A 24,386-nucleotide genomic window follows, 5' to 3' on the forward strand; every position below is an offset into this window, starting at 1 on the left:
ACCGAAATGCTGGCTACTGGGCTGGTGATACCCTCGGGGACTAAACGTCCACCAGCAGTAGCATCGACCCAGTAGTGTGAATAGTTATCAAAAGTACCAGGATTATAATTTTATACGCCAGACACGCGTTTCGTCTACATAAGACTCATCAGTGACGCTCAGATTAAAAAAGTTAAAAAGCCAAATGATACAAAGTTGAAGAGCTTTGAGGATCCAAAAGTCCAAACAGTTGTGCCAAATACGGCGAAGGTAATCTACTCCTGGAGTAAGACTATCCTTAGTTTTTCGAAAAATCTAAGTTTTGTAAACAGGATTTAAAAAAAAAGACCATATAATTGATATTCATGTCAACACCGAAGTGCTGACTACTGGGCTGGCGATACCCTCGGGGACGAAACGTCCACCAGCAGTGGCATCGACCCAGTGGTGTAAAAAGTTATCAAAAGTACCAGGATTATAATTTTATACGCCAGACGCGCGTTTCATCTACATAAGACTCATTAAAAGTTTCTTTCTTTTCCATCTGACTATGGAAGATTCGTGCATTGTTGTTAATTCTGGGTAAAAGTAAAAAGTATGTAAATAAATTAACACATATTGTACACTAATGTTTAGTTCTCTGTCATATTTGTTCATTCTTTATCCCACGATTGTATTGTCCAACCTGAAAGAAACAATAAATATATACACAATAATTCATTGTGCTCATACTGTACTGTATAGCGTTTCTTCAAAGTTTTACAATACTTTATGATGATATTTTAACACGATAATGCTTTAAAAACGAAACGAAAGTAAACCTCGTATTACATTCATAAAAAGTAAGGCCGTGTTCACACCAAACGCCGTGTAGAGTAAACATGTTTACAATTAGTTTAGTGTAGTGTACACTGGTTTCACATTACATTTGTTCACATCTATACACCTTGTTTAGCTACCTGTACATAAGATTTGTTCCCACTTGTTAAATATATGTCATTTAAATGTTCATTACGTATACTGAATTCAAAATTTTTGGAAAATTTTTCTGGCGGTTAAGGAACAACTATTTGACTTCAAAAGGAGGGTGGGGGATGGGAATGGAAATATTTCCATCCCAAATTTGATAAAAAAAAATGGTTATACAGATGATAAAATTTTCTATTCTGAATTAAGAGTTTCCCCATACATTATAGTATTAAATATTGAAAAAAAAGTATTTGATCACCAGCATCGAAAAAAGGAATAAAAACGTACGCGCGAAAAAAATCTTACTTAGATAAAAAAAAAAAAATAACCCTCCCACTTTTTACAAGTTAAGGGGTTGCTACTTTATGAAAGCCATTTTTATAATTTGCAGTAGTTTGAATATACTAGAGATGTCTCGATAACGCATTATAAAACATTAGCTGCAACAGCGTGCTTACAGCCGATAAAAAAAGGATTGATATATTAGGGATCACTACATTTTTATCTTTTCTGTTCGTTTCAAATGGTATTTCTTCTTCAAGGAGTATTTGGTAAAGGAATAGGGTAACGTTTTTTTAATCTATTTTACGTGTTTTTTAACGGATCTGAGATACTAGATAAACATATCAATTACCTCACACTTTGTTTAGTCATGCATTTATGCGTGAATCATTTTTCTTAGTAAAGACCAGTGGCGAATATTTCTGTGTACGTCAAGTCGATTCGGGAAGACCTTTTCAAATGAATTAGCCGGCAACTATTTATTTCATTTTTTGTGGAGGGGGAGGGGGGCGTGAGCTATTGATTTTTTTCATGACAAATTTTGGTGACAAGTCGAAATCAATTTTAGCATTATATATAGTGGCAGCTTAGGGTGAAACAAAACAATATTTTTTTCAGGGCCAAAAACTGGAAATATTTTTTGTTTCCAAAACAAAATCCATAGCTCACCACCCCACCCCTTGCCTCTATGCTTTATACTCAACTATAATAGCCCCCCCCCCCCCCCCCGAAAATCAATTGGTTGCTGCCTTATTGGTTCGTCAATGATGCTGCTTTGAGTCTTGATGAGGGTTAATACAGTACTTTAATTTTTTTTAACAAACAAAAAATCTGTAAAATTTAGACAACTAATGATTATCAAAAATGTAAATTTTATTCAAAAATAGTTTCCTCCTTAAATATATACATGATAAAACTAATGTCCTAAATCTCTAGTTTTGCGTACACTAAACCTTCACAAGGCCTATACTGACTATCGACTGTGTGTAGGTAAAACATGATTTAAACTACATGTAAACATTGAGTTTTATCAATGGGAACGCAATTGTGTTTAGTTTACGTGTGAGTTACACTAACAAAACACCGAATTTAGGTCAATGTGAACACGGCCTAAGTCTGTGAAGATATTTTAACACAAAAACAGATCCAAACAAATAATGCAAATGGCATGTTTATCCCCTTTTTTGTCAATAACGCTGGAAATTATGATTTATTGACGTGCATTCAGTATTGTTCTTATTTAATAACTGACAACAAATCGGTGTTAGTTTGGTATCTATTGAACTGTTGTCAGTCTAGCCCTTTGATATTGACAAGCATGTGGTCTTTTAAGGTGGAACCAAACACTACAGGGAGATAACTCTGTAAAGTCAGCTAAACGTTTTAATTACGTTGTATTATGTAGGGAATATTAAGCTTCTCGATGATCAAAATTGGTGTTTGTCAAATTGCTATATAACCAGTGTAATTTTTCTGACAAAACGGTTGGTTCAAAATTTTTGAAATTTTTATATATTTGTTTAACATGTTTAAGGGTCAAAGTAAATACAATGTCCAAATTTTATCAAAATTAAACGAGCCAAATTATTTTAGTGAAAGTGTTAGGTACCACCTTAAATGTTATAAGACTCTTGTAAATCGAAAAATTAATTAAAAAAAACACTCAATATTTCGTCATGTCTAATTATTTAATGTTATTCATGTATTTTTTTTACTATTCAGAAAGATTTAAAGTAGACATGGACAGCAATATTAACGCGATTAATCATTACATTCTCTGACGATCTAAAGTTTTATTTGATTTCCCGGTTGGTAGTCATTCAAAAAAGTAGGGTATGATTGTTAATGTGATAATTCCACAAGAGACCAAAAATGACACAGTTGTTGTTGGTTGCTTTACGCCGCAATAGCACAAAAAGGCTATATCGCGGCGAGAGCTAATTCGAATATTTAAAATTAAAAAAAATGACACAGAAATTAACAACTATAGGTCAACGTAAAGGTAGATCACCAGTATATATTTTTTGAGACAGAATTTTTTTATAATTTGCCAAAATGAAGATTTTACTATGCTCTTTTCAAAAATATAATAAAAAGTATGGGTCACCGTGCTATTTTTCAAGCAATGAGTCGTTGAAAATTGCCAAAATTTGGTTAGTTTGTTCATGAAAAAACACATTATTGTGCATAAAAAAAATTCTATGAGATAGAATTTTGAAATAAATTGTTAGAAGAAAGGTTTCATAATATGTTTTAAGAAAATAAAAAGAAAACATGGTGTCACCAAACTTGTTTTTTTGCTACAAGTGAAAATAAAAAAAATCCTTATTAGACCAGTATAAATTTTGTACTAAAAGAGTTATCTCCCCTTAAATGGGTCATTTGAAAAAAATGATTTGAAAACCAGAAAAAATGATATTTGTTAACATATTTTGTATGATACTATTAATTAATAAGTTTTCTTCAAATAGAAAAAACAGTCTAGCTATTGAATTGCAATTATGTTTCTTAATTTGCAGATTAAGGCAAATAACTAGACCGATTTTGTACTGTGATTGTACAATCCAAGATGGCGGTATACCATCAATCTACCTTAATAAAAAAAAAAGCAGCCTAGCAATAGAAAAACAGCTATCTAAATACAAATCATTTTAAATGTATATCTACCTACTTTTTCTCGCAAATAAATTTTTGATGACTCCCGCAATTGTCATCATTCCATAATGCTTTGAAGCTATCGCCCGTCATCAGACAGTCTTCGTCACCATCATTATTAGGTTCTCCTGGATACCAGTTTGAATAATCCAAAGCATAACCAGTTGACGCCCATTCCCATTTTCCTTCGGAATATTCATCTGTTCCATCCAACCAAAAAGATCCTGTAATTTAAAGCAAAACATTTTTTTATTTTTTTAATTTTTTGTTATGCTTTCATTTGTTTTCTATAAGATACATTTGTGTTTATCTATTGTTTAGTAACTTTTTGCTGCACATTTTAATTTATTGGCTAAAGTCGTTCAGAGAAAACAATTGAAATTGACCGTGTCAACGTTTTATTTATAATTTGAACGTTTGGGTAAATTCACTTGAATTTATTTATCATGTAACAATGATTATCACATTATCTTACAATTGAAATTTCTAAAAACTCTTAATTACTTGACACCTTTTTGGTCATACCTTATTCATTTCACTTTAATTTTTCTTATTTAAAAAATGATCACCGTATCATCTAAATGCTTAATAAGGTTCTTAACCGACATGCAATTTTCTAATTTTTTTTTCTTCTGTGCATATATTGATAATGTGTTTGTCTTTATTTACTATTCCATCAACCCTCAATTATACATAAAAAAGTGTCATTGACTCTTAACATTCTATTCTTAAATTTGCTCAAAGACAATCAAGAAAAAGAAACCTTATATTGAAGCGTTATGACGAACATGTACAAACATTACATTTGGAATAAATGCAGGGGGTTGGTTATGGACTCCCGCCTTTAAACTTGGAATTGGAGTATTTTGTAATACGTTTTTATAAATGAAAGAAACTGTTTCAATTTAGTTATAAACCGTTTGAAATACTAAATTACTCACCTCCAAGTTTAGAAGTTATAGAATATATGAACGCATTTTCGTCCGCTGTCTCTATGGTAACAAGTTCTGCATGATGTGCCTGACACGAAGCCTGCAAGATATATTAATTAAAGATGATCATTTAATTTTGGTGTTCTAACGCTACTTTTAAGTACCGAATCTAGGCTATTTCGTTGCAGCCAATTTTTTTATTGGTTGAGGAACCCTGAGTTACCGCAGAAAACGACTGACCCCGTCAATTAAGATTGGAGTCGAATGCACCTGCATTCACGGGGTAATTCGAACTCAAAACCTCAGTGTTGACTGGCTAGTGTTAACAGTAGTAATACTTCGACCACTCGGCCACTAAGGCCCCTAATTTTATTTTTCTTTATTAATGATGATAACAAAACCGAATATGAAATTCATTAAGTGCGGTGACAGAAGTGTAAAAAGTTGTCTAGACCGCGAGTTTAATCTCCCCAAATAACACACAGCTAAAAATGGTCTTAACTTAAAGACAAATATGTCTTCTTTAGTTTTTGCCCTGTCGTCAGAATTTCGTACGGTCACATTTTTCTAAAAAGTCGTTTTAATGACTAGTAGTATATTGGAGAGTTTCAACCCCCCCTTTTTCAAAATGAAAAATTGTGTAAGTTCGCTTACATTTAATTGAAATTGTATTTCATGAAGCTATTTTTATATGTCAAACTATTCTATTCAGTATTTCATTATCTATAAAATTTGCGAAGTTTGGACTGATAAAAATTGAGGTAAATTCAGACACAAACTTTAGTTTATTCTTCATAGAAGGATTCGAAAGTATCCCATAATAATGTAACCATACAATATTTCATAAAACTAATAAGTGATAAAAATTTCAAAACCAAAATATGAAAAAAACACCTTAAAACATCAATGGAAAAAGAATGGCGTAAAAAAAATCAATTTCAACACGAAACTTAATCACTTGCCTCCCGTCACATTTTGTGTGTTAGTCAATATTTTGCTCTCAACTGATACATGAATTACTACCTTTTTCGCCATTAAATACACATATTTTCCGTTAAAGTGCACTGATATATGCCACTCACTTTGTTTATGTATGTTTATATTCTATGGTATTTTGTTATAAATTATCAAATATATTTTGTCAGAAAAGGCTTAATGTAAAATCAAAATAATTGACGGATAGTTTCAGTAAATATTCAGTAATATGTCAAGTCCGTTGCAACTTGCTCCATGAAAGACAACATTCGTTAGTGCAGCGGCGAAATCTGAAAAGACGCTTAGTTAAGGAGTTTAATGCACCCAAAGAACACACACCTGGATTTTTTTTTAAATGAAAGAAAACATGTTTAACTTATATTTTAAACATGCCGTAAGAAAATCGTATGGTCGAATTTCCGTTAAAATGACTTTATTTAGCGTTATGTATTGTATAAAAAAAAAATTTATAATCTTAATTATTATTACGAATCACAATATAACGGCTATTTTTTAATATGATAATGAAAGAATATATTACTGACAATAAAAATAGTTAATAATTGTTTTAAAAATATTTACCATTAACATTTTAAAAAACGTTTTACTTCAATTGTTGTGGTTAACGCAATTTCCACCGGTTTCCGTTAATAACAGGATAATTATAAAACACTTCATTTGTGTTTATTTTGCATAAATATACACTTCGATATTTACTTTATACGAAACAACTTTTGTTTGTAACATTTCTTATTAAATTTACAAGACATTTCTAATTTCAATAGAACACATCAATCTGTTACAAATTGTATATAATTCAGGATTTACGGTCCGGGACGTTTATTTTTATTCAATCCTCACTCCGTTCAGTTCTATCACTGTACAAGCCAAATGTCGATTAGCATTTCACATTGAAATTGTTTAATTAATATCAGTTTTAGGGTTTATATTTGTCTTTACACTAGTTTTATATTTGATTTGTTGTTGATTTCATTGTTGTTTGTTATTTTGAATACCCAGAGTGGTAATATATAGTTGTTTATCATTGTTTACGGTCCATTGTTTACATTGTGTTAAGTAATCGCTTAAAAATTATTCCGGATCTGTTGTGAAAATTTTCCGGATAATGTCACAGTTCGGTAGTCCTTTAAAACTTACCCCAACAAGTGCCAAGAGAGGGAAGTCTTCATTAGATTGGCAGGAATGCATAATTTGTCAGATTAAAAGCCCGGAAAAATTATATATTTTCACTGACAAGGGCAAAGTTAGTTTTAATGAAGCTACTAAACTACGGAAAGATGAGATATATTTGAAGATTGTAGAAGAGTTGTCTTCTATTAATCATTTTTTTTCGGAAAAAAATTGATGTTAAATACCAGAGATCTTGTTGTAAATCTTACACCAGTAAGCAGAATCTATCTTGTTATAAACAAGAATTTATGGAAACGGAGGAGAAAATAAGTGGTGCTTGCATTTTGTCACCTGCTGCAAGCACATCTAGAATCATAACTCGATCAGAGTGGTGTTCCTGTATTTTTTGTTAGAACAAAACTTACAAAAAAGATACTAAATTGCATAAAGTGGAATCAGAAGACAGAATTAAGAACATACTTGAGGCAGCTAGAAATAATTCGGACCATGAAATTGAGTCAACCGTTTTACATGAACATTTTACTGAAAATGCCCTTTATCATTCGGCCTGTATAACTAAATATCTACTAAAAACACCCCAAAAAAATAAAAGCAGAATCGTCTGACCATGATACTGCATTTTGTGAAGTTGGTATCAGAAATTAATTCAGACCTGATGGTAAAGCATAAGGCTTTTATGATGTCTACCTTGCTCGAGAAATTTCGTTTCTTGCTTCCACAGGACTATGCCGATAAATACACAACATATAAATTGCAAAATAGGTTAATGAATTATTACGGCGATTCAATTGTCATACAACCACAACAAGGCCAGGGTAAATGAAATATCATGTTCAGCAGCTCTATATCTATTGGTGATGCCATCAAAGCTGCAAGTCAGCTAAAATCTGAACCCAAAATGGCACAGTTAGATTTAGAAATTGGAAGTTCCAAAAATACAAGAAGTGAAGAACAGATTTTACACACAGCTGCCAGTATTTTAAGGCGTAGCCTTGATCTAAACAATGATTATTACCCAACACCTTCCGATTGTTCTCTGCCGTTGTCAATTCAAACAATGCCCCCCAACCTGACCAAATTTATTTGTTGGTTAATAGATGAAAAGTCTTTTCTGGCCGTTACAAACCAAAATCATACTACCGTAGAAAAAATGCGAAAATATATGTCGCTTACAGAAAGCAAAGTTTCAATGAGTACTAATGTTATTACTCCATTTCAAATTGGTCTTGCATTACAATTGTATCACGAATTTGGATCAAAACAATTAGTTGAAACGTTAAATGCTCATGGATTTTGTAGTTCGTATGATGAGGTAAGGCGATACCTAACAAGCTTATCAAGTCATGAAATTGAAAGGATAAAAAATGACGTGTATGTTTCAAACGGTATTGTACCGCTGTCTTCCAATGGTTGTCATATACAGGAAGGATCAGATAACATTGACATAAACACGGAAACGGTTGATGGCAAGGATACTTTCCATTCTATGGCTAGAGCTGTTTTCCAACTGCAGACTGAAATGACAGACTCAAGCGCTGTACATGCTGAACAGGTTAAAGTTAAACGAGGACAGGAAAAATCTCTTCCAGTCGACGAGCAGAGAATGTCTTTGATAAACTGTGTACCATTCAACAAGCCAAAAGAGCGTCCTGAGCCTCCCCGTCGTGAGAATGCATATAGTGACATACAATCTTGCTTAAGACTTCGTTCGGGTTTTGCTGCGACTTCTGTCCAGAGAAATAATTAAATTTCCAATGGAACTTCCAAAACAAATTAAACAAACAATTCCTTTCTGGACTGGGTTTAATGATCTAGTCTCAGAATCACGATATGTCAACCGTTTATACAACAATGAAGAAATGTCTGGACATGTCAAATGAAGTTGGACAGGACTTTGCAATACAGACCTTTGATCAACAACTTTACGCAGTATCACAGAAAGTAAAATGGTCAATGCCGGAAGTTTTTCAATTCCATGTTTTGAGGCTTGGTGGATTTCACACACTTTCTTGTTTTATAGCTTGTATTGGCAAATTGTGGGCTGATGGAGGTCTTCGGGATCTTATGGTTGATTCTGGTGTTTATGCCGGGTGCACTGTTGACCAGATGCTCTTAGGGAAACAGTGTGGGGAAAATGTGGGGAAAATGGTGGTATTGATGCAATACCAAAGGATGTATGGGTGATGCTGTGGAAATGTCAAGCAAAGTTTTCAGATGAATCGGAATCTTACAAAGATGTACTGAACGAGCTTACGATTCTTTATACCACCCATGCATTACCATTAACAGTTAGATTCAGGAACTGGGGATATCTCGAGTCCCCAACATTTAAGTACTGGGATACGTTCCTGACCGCTGTATAGGTAATGCTCCAAAACATTCGTGCAAAACGGGAGGGTTTGTTGTCATTGCATTTACATACTACAACTTATATGCTGCCATATTTCTTCATAACCAACAGAACAAATTACTCAAGATGGACCCCGATTTATTTTCTTGATATGCTTGATATCCCTCATAAAGTCTAATCAGCATTTGATTCTGGTGAATTTGCAATTCACCAAAAAAAGGGCACTTTTAACGGCATTTGGAGTGATATAGCCACCGAGAAAACTATTATAAAAGACTCTAAAGGGCATGAGGGGATTGCTGGGTTAACCCGCAAAAAATCTGCATTAATTAGATGGACATTAACGAGACATGTTCTCGGTCATTTCGGTTCAGAAATGCGTGATAGAGCTGGTTTGTCCACAGAGAGTGATTTGTCTCATGAGGAAATAACCAACAAGTTAGTGATTTGATAGATCATATCATCAACAAAATGACAGATCCTTTTGATGTTACCTTACATCCAGTTCCTCTCATAAACATTTCAACTGGGATGCACGCATCCAAAGAAGTTCAAGATTCTTTATTGAATTCTATAGATGAGGGCACACAAAGGGTTAAATCCTTCGTTGATGGTTCTTTGTCGAATGGGCAATCTCGAAGTTTCTATAACCCGATATCAAAATCTAAACTAATGTCTTTCGAGGATATGACGAAAAAAACTAAACTAATATGTCGTTCTGGTGACACAGTTAATGTGCATATCAACCCTGTGTTAGTTTTTAGGCGTGCCTTGGTTTTGGCAAATTATTGAGAGGATGTAACAGTTGACAAAGTTCTTTCCTATCCGATTGGCCCAATCCCAACATCCATGTTCCATGATGATGGTATAATGCGAAAGACATGTAAGGCAGATTTAGCTCACATACTGGAACAGGATGTAGTAGTCTGTCAAATCCTTCCAATATTCGATATATCCCGAACCACCCATATAAGAGATGGCATGACATTATTGCAATCTATCAATGCAAAAAGGTTTAAAACATTTGGTGAATTGGCTTTAGATTTTGTTCTCAATCAGGTTGCTTGCTTTCAATATGCTTCAGTGGTTGCGGACATTTTTGATAGATACGTCATTCAAATTTCCATTAAAAGCTCTGATCGGGAACGTCGATCAAAGTCATTTTTCAATCCAAAGGTGTTTCAAGTAATCGAAGGAAGAATCATTCCAGACTGGAAAAAAATTCTATGTCAGGTGAAAACAAGCAGTCACTTATTAAGTTTCTTGGTGAGTGCAAGATATGAAAGAAAATAGTTGTCTAATGGATGGTCAAAAACTGTACCTCGCTGGATCATTTCCCAATCCAGAAATAGTCAAAATAATAGGTCCTAAAGTTATATCAGATTGCAGTGAATTGTCAAGTACACAAGAAGAGGCAGACACACATATCATTCTGCCTTGAATGCGGACAAACTGTACAGGGAAAACGGTCGCATTATTGTAAAGTCTCCGGATACGGACGTGCTAGTACTTTAAATACATTATTTCCCAAAGATGACTCATATATCTGAATTGTGGTTTCAAACAGGAATGATCACTAGCATTAAGGATTGTCGGCGTTACATTCCTGTTCATGAGCTGAGTGGGTCGTTAAATTCAGTTTTGTGTAAAATCCTACCAGCTGCACATGCAATTACAGGGTATGATACTACATCGTCTTTATTTGGCATAGCCAAGAAATCAATGCTAAAGGCACTTAAAGAAATCTATATTTGATATAGAAGATTCGGTAGCCGTTAGTCGGAAACTCGTAACTAGGCTTTATGATCCTAAAGAAAAGTTCAAACGCTGCCATAATAATTTGAACAGTTTCCGGGTGAAATTAGCAACATGTAAAGATTCTAGCTTGGTCCGACTCCCTCCTTGTGAAGCATTTTTTAACAACACGTCCTCAGGTCTTCTTTCCAAACCAAAATCTTGATGTCTGCACATATCGCCAAGTCTGTTACTGGATCGCCTCTACAGTTTGGTTGGAAAGAAGGAAAGTGTGGTCTTGAACCTGTCTTGCTTGAAGGTCAAATGTCATCTGATTTCCTTCAAGATTTGGTGTGCACATGTAAAGGAAAATCAGTTTGTAGTAAAAGTTGTGTGTGTTTTGAATAGAATTTGTCATGTCCTGAACTTTGTCAATGTCAAGCATCAGACCTTTGTAAAAACATCAATACACACCTGACAGATATATATGATGATGATGATGCTTGAATACCTGACCTATTTATATCTTAATAATGCTAATTCATATATAAACTTGTTTTTCTTTTAGTTTTTGTCCCCTTTTTCTGTTGATTTAATATACGTTTAGTTTACTTTGAAACTGAAGATATTTCCGTTTATTTTGATAGGACGATCGGGCATTCCAATGTAAAAAAAAGTCAAAAAACGTTGATATGATGCTAACATATTTTATAAACCTTATATGAATACATTTTGATGTACAACAGAAATAATAATGACAGCTTTTGTCTAAAAAAAAAAATGTTCAAAATTTACTAAAATAACCATCATGACCATTGAAACTGATATCAATAAAATTTACTTTTATCCCTCCTTTACTTGACTTTAAACTTTTGTATAGTAGCAGTTCGTGTTCAGACTTCATTGTCATGGGAAAACAATATTCCCAAAGTTCAAGGTCATCTTTGTATGGAAACTAAATGAAGTCATACATAAACAAAATGTATCTCATAACAAAAAACGACAAATTTAACGTTAAAAATGACGTATTTAGAAAAAAAAGGTTTTTCCCAACTGGCTCCATATATGTTGAATGAAATATTGTCCCCTGATTGTTAAATATGTTTTATGTTCCTAAGTTTAGTCCAACATTGACAGTAAAGTCAAAATTTTGTAATATTCAATTGTTGACCTTTGACCTCAGTTATGCAAAATTCCGACCATTTATCATGCTTACGGCATCATTAATATTAGAGTAAACAAAATTGTCTTTCCAATGATATATAATTTAGCCGTGTGTTCGGTGGGTGAATTAAAAAAAAATGTTTTTTGATTCTACCGCTGGTCTATAAATTTTATGCAGTGCTTAATATGCCAATAAAAACTCATTGATTTCTATATAAATTCGGTTACCAAACAACTTCAATAAGTTCCAGGCAAATATAACATTAAATTTAGTAGAACAATACTTATTTGAGATGCCATATCAGCTGCTAGTCAATTGAAAACTGACCTCAAAATCTCAATGTCAACTGTAAAAGACACATATAACAGATAGATATTTCATTCCGCTGCAAGTGTTCATAGAAAAGATATCGAAACTCTAAAGAAGAATATCCAACTTCGGACGAAATGTCTCTTTCTTCCTCAATTCAGTCAATGCCTTCGTATTCATTGCAATCATTTTATGATTACTCGATGAAACTGCAAACAGCCAAGACTATTCTAAGGAAATGGCATCAGAGAAATTGCGAAAATGCTAAGCAATTGTTGAGTCAATTGTTTGTGTGGCCAATTTGTTTTTTTCTCCTTTTCTTTTAGGATTGGCTTTACAAATTTACCATGAGTTTGGTCCAACACATCTTTTTGAAACTTTGAATGCCAATGGAGTTAATGCTTCTTAAAGTTAAGTGCGACGCTACCTTATGTGTTGCCAACCATAAAATTGAGCGAATTCAAGACAGTGTGTCCGTCCCGTATAATGTTTCCCAAGCATCTTTGTCGACAAGCATATGCATGGATGTCATCACACCTTCCTAAATCCCCTTTTAGATCTCTGTTGTTAAACCTTGGATGAATTAATAGGGATGGTTTGAATCTGGTCTTTTTTTAGGAACAAATGTATTCGGACATCCTACAATACCTTGTCTGTACTTGTAAAGAAAAACTCAAAATAACGTGTTTGCTTTGAGCAGAACCTTTCATATATGCAGACCTGTGGCCATGAGTGAAATGTGTAGAAATATTAAAACATGTCTTGTGACGGTTGATGAAAAAGAAGATGATGGAGATAACAGTTGATTTGGTATAAAGCTTATTGCACTGTCTAGTACAAACGGCCCAAGCCCCCATGTTAGGGAGTGTTGGCGAGGCCTTTAAAAAATTAACCCCCCCCCCCCCGCATTCTGAATGTGTCTGTTTCTAGTCCAGAGACGGTAATGCAGTGTTTGACGTTTGTTTCTATATAATATCTTTGTTTCTTTCTTATTTATTTTGGATATTAATCAGGCAGTTAGATTTTTTGTTTGTTTCACATTATTCATTTCGGGAATTGAAGACTATGTAGTATGCATTTTGCTCATTGTTGAAGCCTGTACGGGACCTATATTGTTAATTTATGTCTTATTTTGGTCTCATTTGGATAGTTGTCTCATTTGCAATCATATCACATCTTCTTTTATTTATATGAAATACTTTTGAAGTTTGTGGTACGTTGAAAAAACAAAAAGGGGGGATATAGGTACAAAACCTATAATGTAATAGATATTAACCCGAGTAAAATACACAACAACAGATAATACTATGAAAGCAGTCATAATTGTGATAAAAGAACCAAAAGCAGCGAGTAGTCTTTAAAAAAACCTGAAGTATCCTCAAATTTAATTTGAGGTCATATTTGACGGTAGTGTTCTATTGCTTTGGTTTGATACCTGACCCAATATGATAGTTTAAAAAATTATTTTAAAGTATTGTCCTGCATGACATTTGATGTTTACCTGAAATTGAAATTTTTCATAAGGTTAAGGTGCTCTAAATATTTGATAGGTTGAAAATTTGATTTTGAAGTTTTAGTTTAAACAATATTTTATTCAAAAAGTGCATGAAATATAATTATACAATATAAATACAGGGATTCGGAAACAAGAAAGACTTATATAAATCCGTCTCCCTTTAAAATAAATGACAAAATTAGGAACATAGTATATATGAAACTCATATAATCTAATTTTCAATTCACATTTAACATGTTTATTCTGTGGTTTGCCCGTTACTCAGAAGTCAGTTTGATCGAAAACAAGTGATCAACTCTTTTTATCATAATTATGGTTCATCATGTTCATGTATCTGAGAAATATGTAAATGTTCCGAAAAAAAGGTAACATTAAATTAATGTTTCAACATCTAAATCGACATCTATATTAAGATAATTGTTATGGATCAAATCTCCCTGTTTCTAAAATAAATCTTTGTACAACTTTAAAAATATTTTCGTTGTCCTCATCACTGATGAGTTCACTACCTGATACTAATGTTTGTACATTATATATTGGTAGTGTAGAAATGGTTTGTGCCCTGATGAGTCTATAATTCTGACATTCTAGCAAATAGTGTTTGGAGTTTTGTTGATAAAACGTCGTTTTTTAGGGTTTTAAAAAAAAAATCTCAATGATTAAGGAATATGTTTATAATAACAAACATTACTAAAGCCAAAGCATTGAAAAAAATGTCAAAATTGAAATCCTCCCAAATTTTCAAATATTTTTTACATATGACCTTTGACCTCAATTTAAAAAAAATAGGACCATATCAAGTCCTGACGACAGGCATTTTATTATAGTACACGATTTCCTTATTCCAAGGATGTAGTATTTAGGTGTGTGTTCGGTGGGGAGATCAAATTAAAAAAAAATCTGCATTCAGTCACCACACTATTACTCGCAATAATCAGGATACGAATTAAAAGTTAACGACGTTTGGACAGTAAAGCAAATTTGACGCGCATTGCAATTCGAATTAGAAATGACGTTAGAACGCAAAACGTTTCGAATGCGAATTCGAATCACTTAATGCGAATCGAATTCGAATAATGTGTGAACTCAGCGTAACATATATTTACTAATGTTTCAGGTAGAATCAGCATTTTTAGTACATAAGTTAATTAAATGATTTACGTACAGAAGAAGTATCCCAGTTCTTCGTGTTATCGCTGAAGTAGTAACATGATGCACCATGATGAATCCAACCGTTTTGACACTCAGTCTGGCAGATAACATTATAGAAGGAACACGCTACAAACAAAAAATATCAATAGGTGTTGTTTTTTTTAATTGTAAAGTAACGTACAATTTTTCAGAAAAGATGCAGTATGAACAATTTTCACCACACATTTTTTTGGTGCATAATCGTCTCGATTTTGCAATGATTATTTTTTTTAATCAAATTGTTTAGCTTTCTCTTTGCGTCAAAATCTCATCTAAAAGCCTTTTCAATATATATAACCCTGGATACACATTAATGAGCCGAAAGAGACTAAAGGGTCATTCAAACTCAAAGATTAAGAATAACCGTAAAAAGGTTACGGGATTGCGGGATTGTAGTAACGACATAATAATGATATCCGATATCATCAACATATATTCCATGAGGGTTTATCAACTAATGAAATGATGCCCTTACAATTTACGAAAGAATGATTTCAACTCCACCGTTTGGAACTCTTGGTGTATCGGGAAAGTTAATACAAGCCTGAAGATATTGTATCAATTGGGAGATGTATACTCCGTATGTGCTTCTAGAATACATTACAACTTTGCAGGCCTATAATAGTTTTTGTCAATAAGAATTCTTGCTTTCAAGATTTAGTAATGTATGTCTTTGAGGAAAATATTGTTACTGGAAAACAAGCCAAAAGTTGACACGCACTGAAGTAAAATTAAAGTCACAGAATGTTTCATATTTGGCTAAATGCAGTGTATAGCCTGCTTTATATTTATTCACTTAGTTTCGTTTCTAAATATTATCCAAGATTTAAGATTATATGAGAATTATAGGTTCGAAAAACAATTACGAGTGAACAGAAAAAAAACCATGAATTTTGAAATGAGATATGACAAGATAGCTATCATAAATGTTTTCACATAAAAAAAAGGAACAACGAACACGAGGACAAGAAAGTCGTTTCTTGTTACAGACCAAATAGGCCAATGACAAACAGTACAGTGTAAACACATTTATATAACAACCATACAGACATCGAGCATATACATCACTCTATTTATAAAAACATAAAAAAAGTACAAAGCTACATACAATAACGGGTAAAAATAAAACACGCTATCTGCTTTTGTTGTGGGGATATATAAGTTCACTGCCACGGCCACTTTGTATTTTGTTAGATTTTTTTTTTTTTTTTCAACGAATAAATTAAGATTTTTTAACTGATTTCGAGTACTGTTACACTACTGTCCCAGGTTTAGGGGAGGGCTACTGTTTTGATCTAGTTTCATTTCGCCTAATTAATATGAGCCCGTCCAAGGTCAGGACCTGTTATTTAGTGGTTGTTGTTTCAGTGTAATTAATTTATATTTCAGGGTCTTTTATAACCGGCTTTGCAGTATGGGCTTTGCATATAAATAAAGGCCGTACAGTGACCTATAGGTAAATTCTGTGTCATGTGGTCTCTCTTTGCAATCATACAACATAATTTTATAAACAACGTTAACATACAAGATTTAAGGAAATATAAATTTGTTACTGCATCGAATATCTTCAGTGAAATGTAGGTGCATGATTTGTAATAAAAGCTTTTACTATTAAGTTAAGAGGGTACAGCACACATATATGCACTTAAAAAGTAAACTAATTCTATATCGGATGTCTTGAATTACTATTGATATATTATCGTTGGTCAACATGTTGGTGTTAAATGTGTTATTGTTACATCGTTGGTGATAAATGTGTTACTAGTAAATCGGTGATGTTAAATGTTTGTTTGATAACAAACAAAAAACTTCGTACATTTCGTTTATTCAAAACAAATTTCAATTTTAAACCCTATTTAAAACTGCTCTCAACTCTAAACAAAGGCAGACATTAACCAAAGAAAGAATTGGGATCATCAACTTTTAATTGAAACAGGGAGGCACAAACAAATCCCAGTTCATGAGAGTATTTGCTGACTTTGTGAGGAGGAGGGGGAAGATGAGATCCACGTTCTCCTACGATGAAAAGAATAAGAATCACACAGAATAACATTTATTACAGAGAACTTTGTATTTCTTATCTTTTTCTAAAGAAATGTAACAATGAAAACATCTCTATATGGATTATGGATTGTGAGGTTCTATAACACCTAGTATGTAATTTAATAATCAGTCTCTGGACTTAGAGGGATAATTTGATAACAAATGTAAATGATGCCAATTCGCTGACTCAGTGAATCATTCATAATCCAAATTTAAATTCTATGGCACTAATGCTATCCATAAACAGTTGAAAAACATCGTTTATATGTTGAATATATAAATAACTGGGGTTTTAATTTTCCTTTTGTGTTTATTTTCTCTATTCTATATTTTGTCATTGCACATCATTAAGAATTAATAATAATCGTTGCAACACATTGTTTGTAATTATACTGCTCCTTTAGGGCGTCATTGATCGACAATAAACATATTGTATTGCATTGTTGTACCGTTGGTGTCTAATATGTGAGTGTGATATCTTTGGTGTTAAATTTGTTATTGTTATATCGTTGGTGTTAAATGTGTGATTGATAAATCATTGGTGTTGAATGCCCCTTTCAACACTCTTGCCTATATTATTGTGTTCAGTTTGTAATTTAATGAAGTAATTCGTAGCACTAGTAACCCGAATTTAACTTGATCGGACAAAAACGTGTTAACGCTGTTTAAATGAAATTAATCGTCATTTGATAAAGATTGACAAAAATTAAAAATCATTTTTAATTTATTTCAATGTATATCAAATCATTTTAATGCCAGTCAAATAGCTTCGCTTGCAGTCGTTCAATTTAAATCAAGTTGGTGGTAAGTAACGTCAAACAAATAGGCCACGCCTCCGTTAAACTATTTCAAACTGGTATCAATTCGTTTTAAACCGTGTTGCGACTCGAGCTTTTAACAGGTAAATCACTCAAGCAAAACAACATCGATGTATCTTTCGTTTATTTGTTTCAAACTTTATCGACTTAAAATTATATATATAAATGCGTGTATTCTTATTAAAGTAATATACTTCACAATTTAAACAAATGAATGATCAATACACGTAACATATAAGGAATGTAAATAAAAAAATTATAAAATATTGATGCACGGTTTAAAAAAATCAAAACTTATGAATCTGTTAAAAATAAAATAGTTAGATGTTTAACATATTTTTGATTTGCCCAAATGCAGTAGATCTTTATCTCACATATTCGTTTCAAAACTCGCTGAGTGCTATGAAAACTTGTGACATGTAAGTAACGTATGGTCCATTGCAATGTCTTACGAAACTTTAGGTATTCCTGTATATTTCCTTTTCTCATTTTCTGTCTTACTATAGTGTACTCGTTAATTAAATATAGACACGGAAATTAAAGTAACTTACAAAAATTATTTATTTTTCACATAGTTTAAATCGATGTATCTTATAGTTTCGGTCAACAACAAATATTCCCTAGCTGCATATTGATATATGAAATAGCTTGTAATAAAAACAATGATGTGTTAAATAATAAAATTAATGAACATAATGTTGACATTTGTTGAGTCTTGCACAATACATTGTAAATGAAGGAACAGCTCAATAAACTTTCAAAACTATGTCAAATTGTAATATCGGTCACTGACGCGAAACGGGTGTTAATTGTGGAAAAGTACACACTATGAAAATTGTGAATTGTGGTTCCGATCTGTAAAGGGATTATTGTGCTGTCATGCACCGTGACTTACAACAAGTCTTGCTATAAATGAACATATATTCTGTTTATTTGAGATCAATTTTAGTCTGCGATAACAATGGGTTGGTTGATTTAAGTTTTACGATTTTGACTTGATCTAAGTCGACATTCTCTTACGTCTAATGCATTTAAAAAAAAACCGTATATTTACGTTCAGGGCATATAATATAAGTCTACCTACAAAATTAAAATCAACATCAACATTATTAAAATAAACAAGAATGGAAAAGAAACAAGCATGCACTGTTGCTTTGATATATTTTTTATTAACTTTATTTAAGGGGTATTGTCTAAAAAAAACTAATTGTCGTACAAATAAAATATTTCATCTAGGTGCTTTCGTTGAAGTTCGCGTTACATATCAAAATGAATGTCATTGGTCGGAACTTTTGCAAACTTTCAATCCTGGTGTTCTCATCGAGGTCCGCGTTCATTTTTCAATTCAATACACAATATTTCATCTAGGTGCTTTCGTTGAGGTTCGCGTTACATAGTAAAATGAATTTCATTGGTCGGAACATTTGAACACTTTCAATCCAGATGTTCTCATCGAGGTCCGCGTTCGTGATTCAATTCAATACACAATATGAAGTCCGAAAAAAAAATATTTTAAACTCTACGATGTCCGAGTGAATAAATAGAATTTAGAAAATAAAACACTTTTACGATTCTTCAAACACAATACAAATACTATCCTTTTCGCTGATGAATAATTATTACTAAGATTTGTATACTATTGAATTTGGGAACAGTATACCTTACAATATATATGTTCCTGATTTGATTTATTCCTCGAGAAAATAAATCTGATTTATTCACTTAAATCAATAATTGATCAACTTGAACTTTGAAAAAGTTACAATTATATACCTTTTCACATCCTTTAATTTAAGGTAATTTAATCCAAAAAACTAAATAAAATTAATTGTATTATTTAATTTAGATTCTTTATTTCTTATAAAACCAAGTTAACGGTAAAAAGAAAGATATTTTTACATATAATATTAACATACAGATTTTGCGTATGGCAATTTGCACAACTTGAAACGAGCAACAAGAATGAGTGATTGGTGATCAGACTTGAGAACATACTTTTATTTATATATGATTCAAATTAATTTACACAAAATTTTCAAAACACAATATTTTTTTAAATAAATAAAGTGCTCAATTTCGAAACATTTACTCTGCTTACATAGTTAGGTTTAAGAAAAGGTCTTCTACTTTCTGTTAGAGCTGTGCAGTTTAGAATATAGTGAAATATATCAACCAATCTCTTGAGAGTTACAAAATACATAGTACCTTTCCTGTCTCATAATTCTACGCCATCTACCGGTTTCTATAGGTAACCGATGATTTTCAGTTCTAAACCTTCATAACGTTATCTTATCTTTATAACGTAATACGTCTAAATATTCTTCAAATTCAAAGTTTTCTTTAAACAGTTTTAAACATAATACTTTTGGAGAATATTCCATTTCTGATTTCCAAGTCTGCTGAAAATGATAAAACAATCTGTTTAATAGTTTGGATTAAAACTATAGTTACTCTGATTTAACCAAATATTTTAAAATCCATATTTTTTCAAGATATTTTTTATACAAATAAACCAATCGAAAGTATATATCTTTATTACCAAAGTCTATATAAACTATAGGTATACAATTATATCAACAGCAATAATACATATAATACATACATAAACACAGACTATGTGACAGCAGAAGGTGTTGTAGAATAAACAAACATTATTTTAACATTTCGGATCTAAGCTCAAAAGATCTAAATGTAAATTTACCTAAATTACACAATTCTTTTACATTATTAGTACTCATCAGTTTAATAAATTTGTACATCGACGTTTTTTCCAATAAAATGGCTTAATATAAATTGTTCTAAAACCTTGAAAACGTGGACATTTGAGGATGAAATGAAACTCATCCTCTATATCATTTTTACAAAAAGTACATATTCTATTATTTCTTGCTATACCATAAAATCTTCCACTTTCTATAGCAAAGTAAATCCACCATCTACGTTGAGTTTATAAATATATCTATATAGTTTACTATCAGAAGTGTTTACAATGTTAGACCAAAAATATACCATACGGTGTTCCACATATACTGACATAGGATAAGCGCCTAGCTCTCCATAAACCATAAAGCTAGGGTTGATTTTTTTCAAGTTCAACTTTCTAATGCATCAATAAAACTAAATCTCCAAATTTCACAGCCAAATAGCAATATATAGTCTTACAATCTTATCAGAAAGATCGTACTGACATTTAATTACTGGTAGATTAACTAAAATATTTGCTTCGTTTTTTTATTAATCAATCGATAAATTGAAGATCTGAATGGAATAAAAACATAAATTAAGAAAATATTTGTTTAACGCCATTATCTTTGACTATCCTACAGGTATACTAGCCAGGAGACTGTACAATGGCGGATCCAGGTTTTGTTCTGTAGATAAGAACTCCCGTTTGTTTGACGAAATTATTTTTCGATTGGGACATATGGTTTGAATCCCCAGTGACCAGTGGTTGTCGTTTTTGTATATGTTTTTCTATAAGTGTTGTACATCAATCAGGCCGATAGTTTTCTTGTTTGAATTGTTTGAATTCATATTTGTAATTTTGGGAAATGATATAAACGTTTATGCGGTTAGGTTTTTGCTCGTTGTTGAAGGCTGTACGGTGATCTAATTCATATGCAAGTACACCACATCTTCTTACATTTATTCGTTAAATCATGTAGATCTTCATCAAGCCTAAATAAATAAATGATTTTGAAAATGTACTTATTTTAACTATACAACTTTTAATTCCAAATAATTATGTTTATCTAACATAGAATTATTATCAGCGGAGACATATATATGTTACAGTAAATAGGTGAAATTAGGAATTACATGTAAATACTAAAATTTAGGAATTACAGGTAATCCCCGATGCACTTAGTTAATACAAGTAATTCCTGAAACGGCCCAGTTATTACCAGTAATTACTAATTTTAAAATGATTTTTTACACCTATTTACTGACTGCTAAAACAATGTTGTATTATGGTCAGGTGATCAAAAGTTATGGTTATACTCACTAAAAGATCATTGGTTTTCCCGTTTAAATGGTTTTACACTAGTAATTTTGGGGCCCTTTATAGCTTGTTGTTCGGTGTGAGCCAAGGTTCCGTGTTGAAGGCCGTACTTTAACCTATAATGGTTTAATTTTTAAATTGTTATTTGGATGGAGAGTTGTCTCATTGGCACTCACACCACATCTTTCTATATCCAGTTAGTACAGTACAGTAAATTTTGAATGGTTGATTTCTATAAAAAAATATCTTGAATAAATGTGGACTTTAAAATATTTGGTTAAATCCGAGTAACTTTAGTTTTAATACAAAATGGTTCAAGTTGAGCATTAAACAGATAATTTTTGACAAATTTCAGCAGACATGGAAATCAGAAATTAAAAATTCTCCTAAAGTATTATGTTTTAATTTTTTAAAGAAAACTTTGAATTTTAAGAATATTTAGACTTACTACCTTATACAGATAAGATAACGTTATGTAGCGGGTTAAAAACTGGAACGAACAGTTATGTGCATTAGCTTCGAGATATAATTTGTTTTTATATTTTTTTTGTTGTTTAATCATTAATAAAAATGATATAGTGAAATTATAATTTACTGTTAGCAGCCAATCTGGTTATATTTTGTTAAAATAGCTGAGAAACAAGGTTGATAAGTTGTGCACTTGCGAGGGAATGTTTGGACCTCATTGAATACGTATTCGTGTGACCTCCAATTCAACCTCTTGCTGGAGATGGGTTATCGATGTATTTAAAAGCTATTAAAGTTGTAAGGGTTTTGCAGAACAGGTAGCCTACTTTTGCTGTTAATCGCAGGCTCAACAAAAATGAAGGGAAAATATTAAAATTTTAATCTAGATACTAGTACTGTAAGAAGCTTCTGTCAAATTTGGGTAAAAATCCATGATGGTTTATAAAACCTAATGTTTTTAAAACTTTAACTGCATAGTGTATGAAATGTTAAATGGAGAAAAAAAACTCTAGTCCATTTATAAGTAGTATACGAAAAAAAAGGGTTCGTTTTACAAACTTTACTTTTGAATATTAACTTATGATCATAAAAACATTGCTTCTGTCCATGTTTGGTATAAAACCAGGATATTTGGAGAAAGTTATTTAAAGTTTTAAACCACAGTGCATGATGGAGATTTTAGTTTAACCAAATTATTAAAATCAATTTTAGATAGATATCATTGTCTTGCATGCATATATTTACAGAGTTTCAAATCCGATAAAACAACTATTTTCCAGTTTCAATTCACACACATTAAAGAGTATGCACTTTTAATGTGCCTTATATTCCTACATCCTTAAGTAAGCTCCCTTAAAATCCCTATATCTTTACTTTCTTATTTGGTATTTTGAATTATGTTTTTAATTTTAAAACAAAAACATCAAGTTAGTAAATAGCTGTAAAAATGACAAAAAAAATCAGTGATTACCAGTAATCACTGAAACAACTAGTAAATACATGTACTTACTAAATTGGTTAGTAATTACAGGTATTTACTGAAACGTTTAGTAATTACATGTAATTCCTAATTTCACCTATTTACTGTAACATATACACCAATTCTAAATTGGTTTAAAAAACAGACACATTATTATTGTCACATGAATATGTAATAGTGTGTTTTTATGTAAAAAAAATCTGTGAATATCTTCCACCACTGTTACGGCCTTAAGAGATCAGCTGTTCTCGCGAGCTTTGAATGAACAAATCCAAACCAAAACAAGTACATAAAATGCATATTTTTAATCACAATCTTAATATAGAAACACTTAAATTGTGATATACATTTTTATGAATAATTCAATTTTATTTAATCTTTGTCAATCAGGCATGTACAGCAGCATCAAGGGATTGTAAATATACAATTCCTAATATACAATTCCTTGGCAGTATGACTTTGTATTCTTCTATATTGTGACCTTATTTGAACTAAAAGAAAAAGAAGAAGAAGTCTGGAATTATCGCTATCTGTTCGACGGTCTAAAGATTACAGTGTGTTATCCATCTAGGTGTTCTCGTTGGGGTCTGCGTTCTAAATCTAAAGCATTTCATTGGTCAGTAGATTTGCAATCTTTCAATCCAAGATGTTCTCAATGTAGTCCGCGTTCATGTTTCAATAGGATAAACTATATTGTAAGTTTTCGATCCGAGTTAACAAAGTAGATTTTTTTTATCCGAAAAAGACGGATTTTCTACATGTTCTACAATAAATTTGTACAACGATTGAATATTGCTAAATGCATCAAATTGTCCAGGTCTAGATCGAACTTGCTTTGCTTCGTCGAAAGTACGAATATAGAAAAA

At 31.9% G+C, this 24,386-nt stretch overlaps 1 protein-coding gene across 1 annotated transcript in view; it reads right to left on the minus strand.

Annotated features, from left to right (window-relative positions):
- Positions 1 to 553: 553 nt before the first annotated feature.
- LOC134689624 (perlucin-like protein) overlaps positions 554 to 24,386 on the minus strand; it is a 35,714-nt gene continuing 11,881 nt past the window's right edge. Inside the window, exons 2-5 of the mRNA XM_063549594.1 lie at positions 15,184 to 15,296; positions 4,827 to 4,917; positions 3,902 to 4,109; positions 554 to 664 (exon numbers count right to left, since the gene is read on the minus strand). Coding sequence (XP_063405664.1) covers positions 640 to 664; positions 3,902 to 4,109; positions 4,827 to 4,917; positions 15,184 to 15,296 — 437 coding nt within the window. The 3' untranslated portion in view covers positions 554 to 639. The remainder of the gene's footprint in view (positions 665 to 3,901; positions 4,110 to 4,826; positions 4,918 to 15,183; positions 15,297 to 24,386) is intronic.

The sequence above is a fragment of the Mytilus trossulus genome, chromosome 11 (genome assembly GCF_036588685.1).
Source record: "Mytilus trossulus isolate FHL-02 chromosome 11, PNRI_Mtr1.1.1.hap1, whole genome shotgun sequence".
NCBI classification, from domain to species: domain Eukaryota; kingdom Metazoa; phylum Mollusca; class Bivalvia; order Mytilida; family Mytilidae; genus Mytilus; species Mytilus trossulus.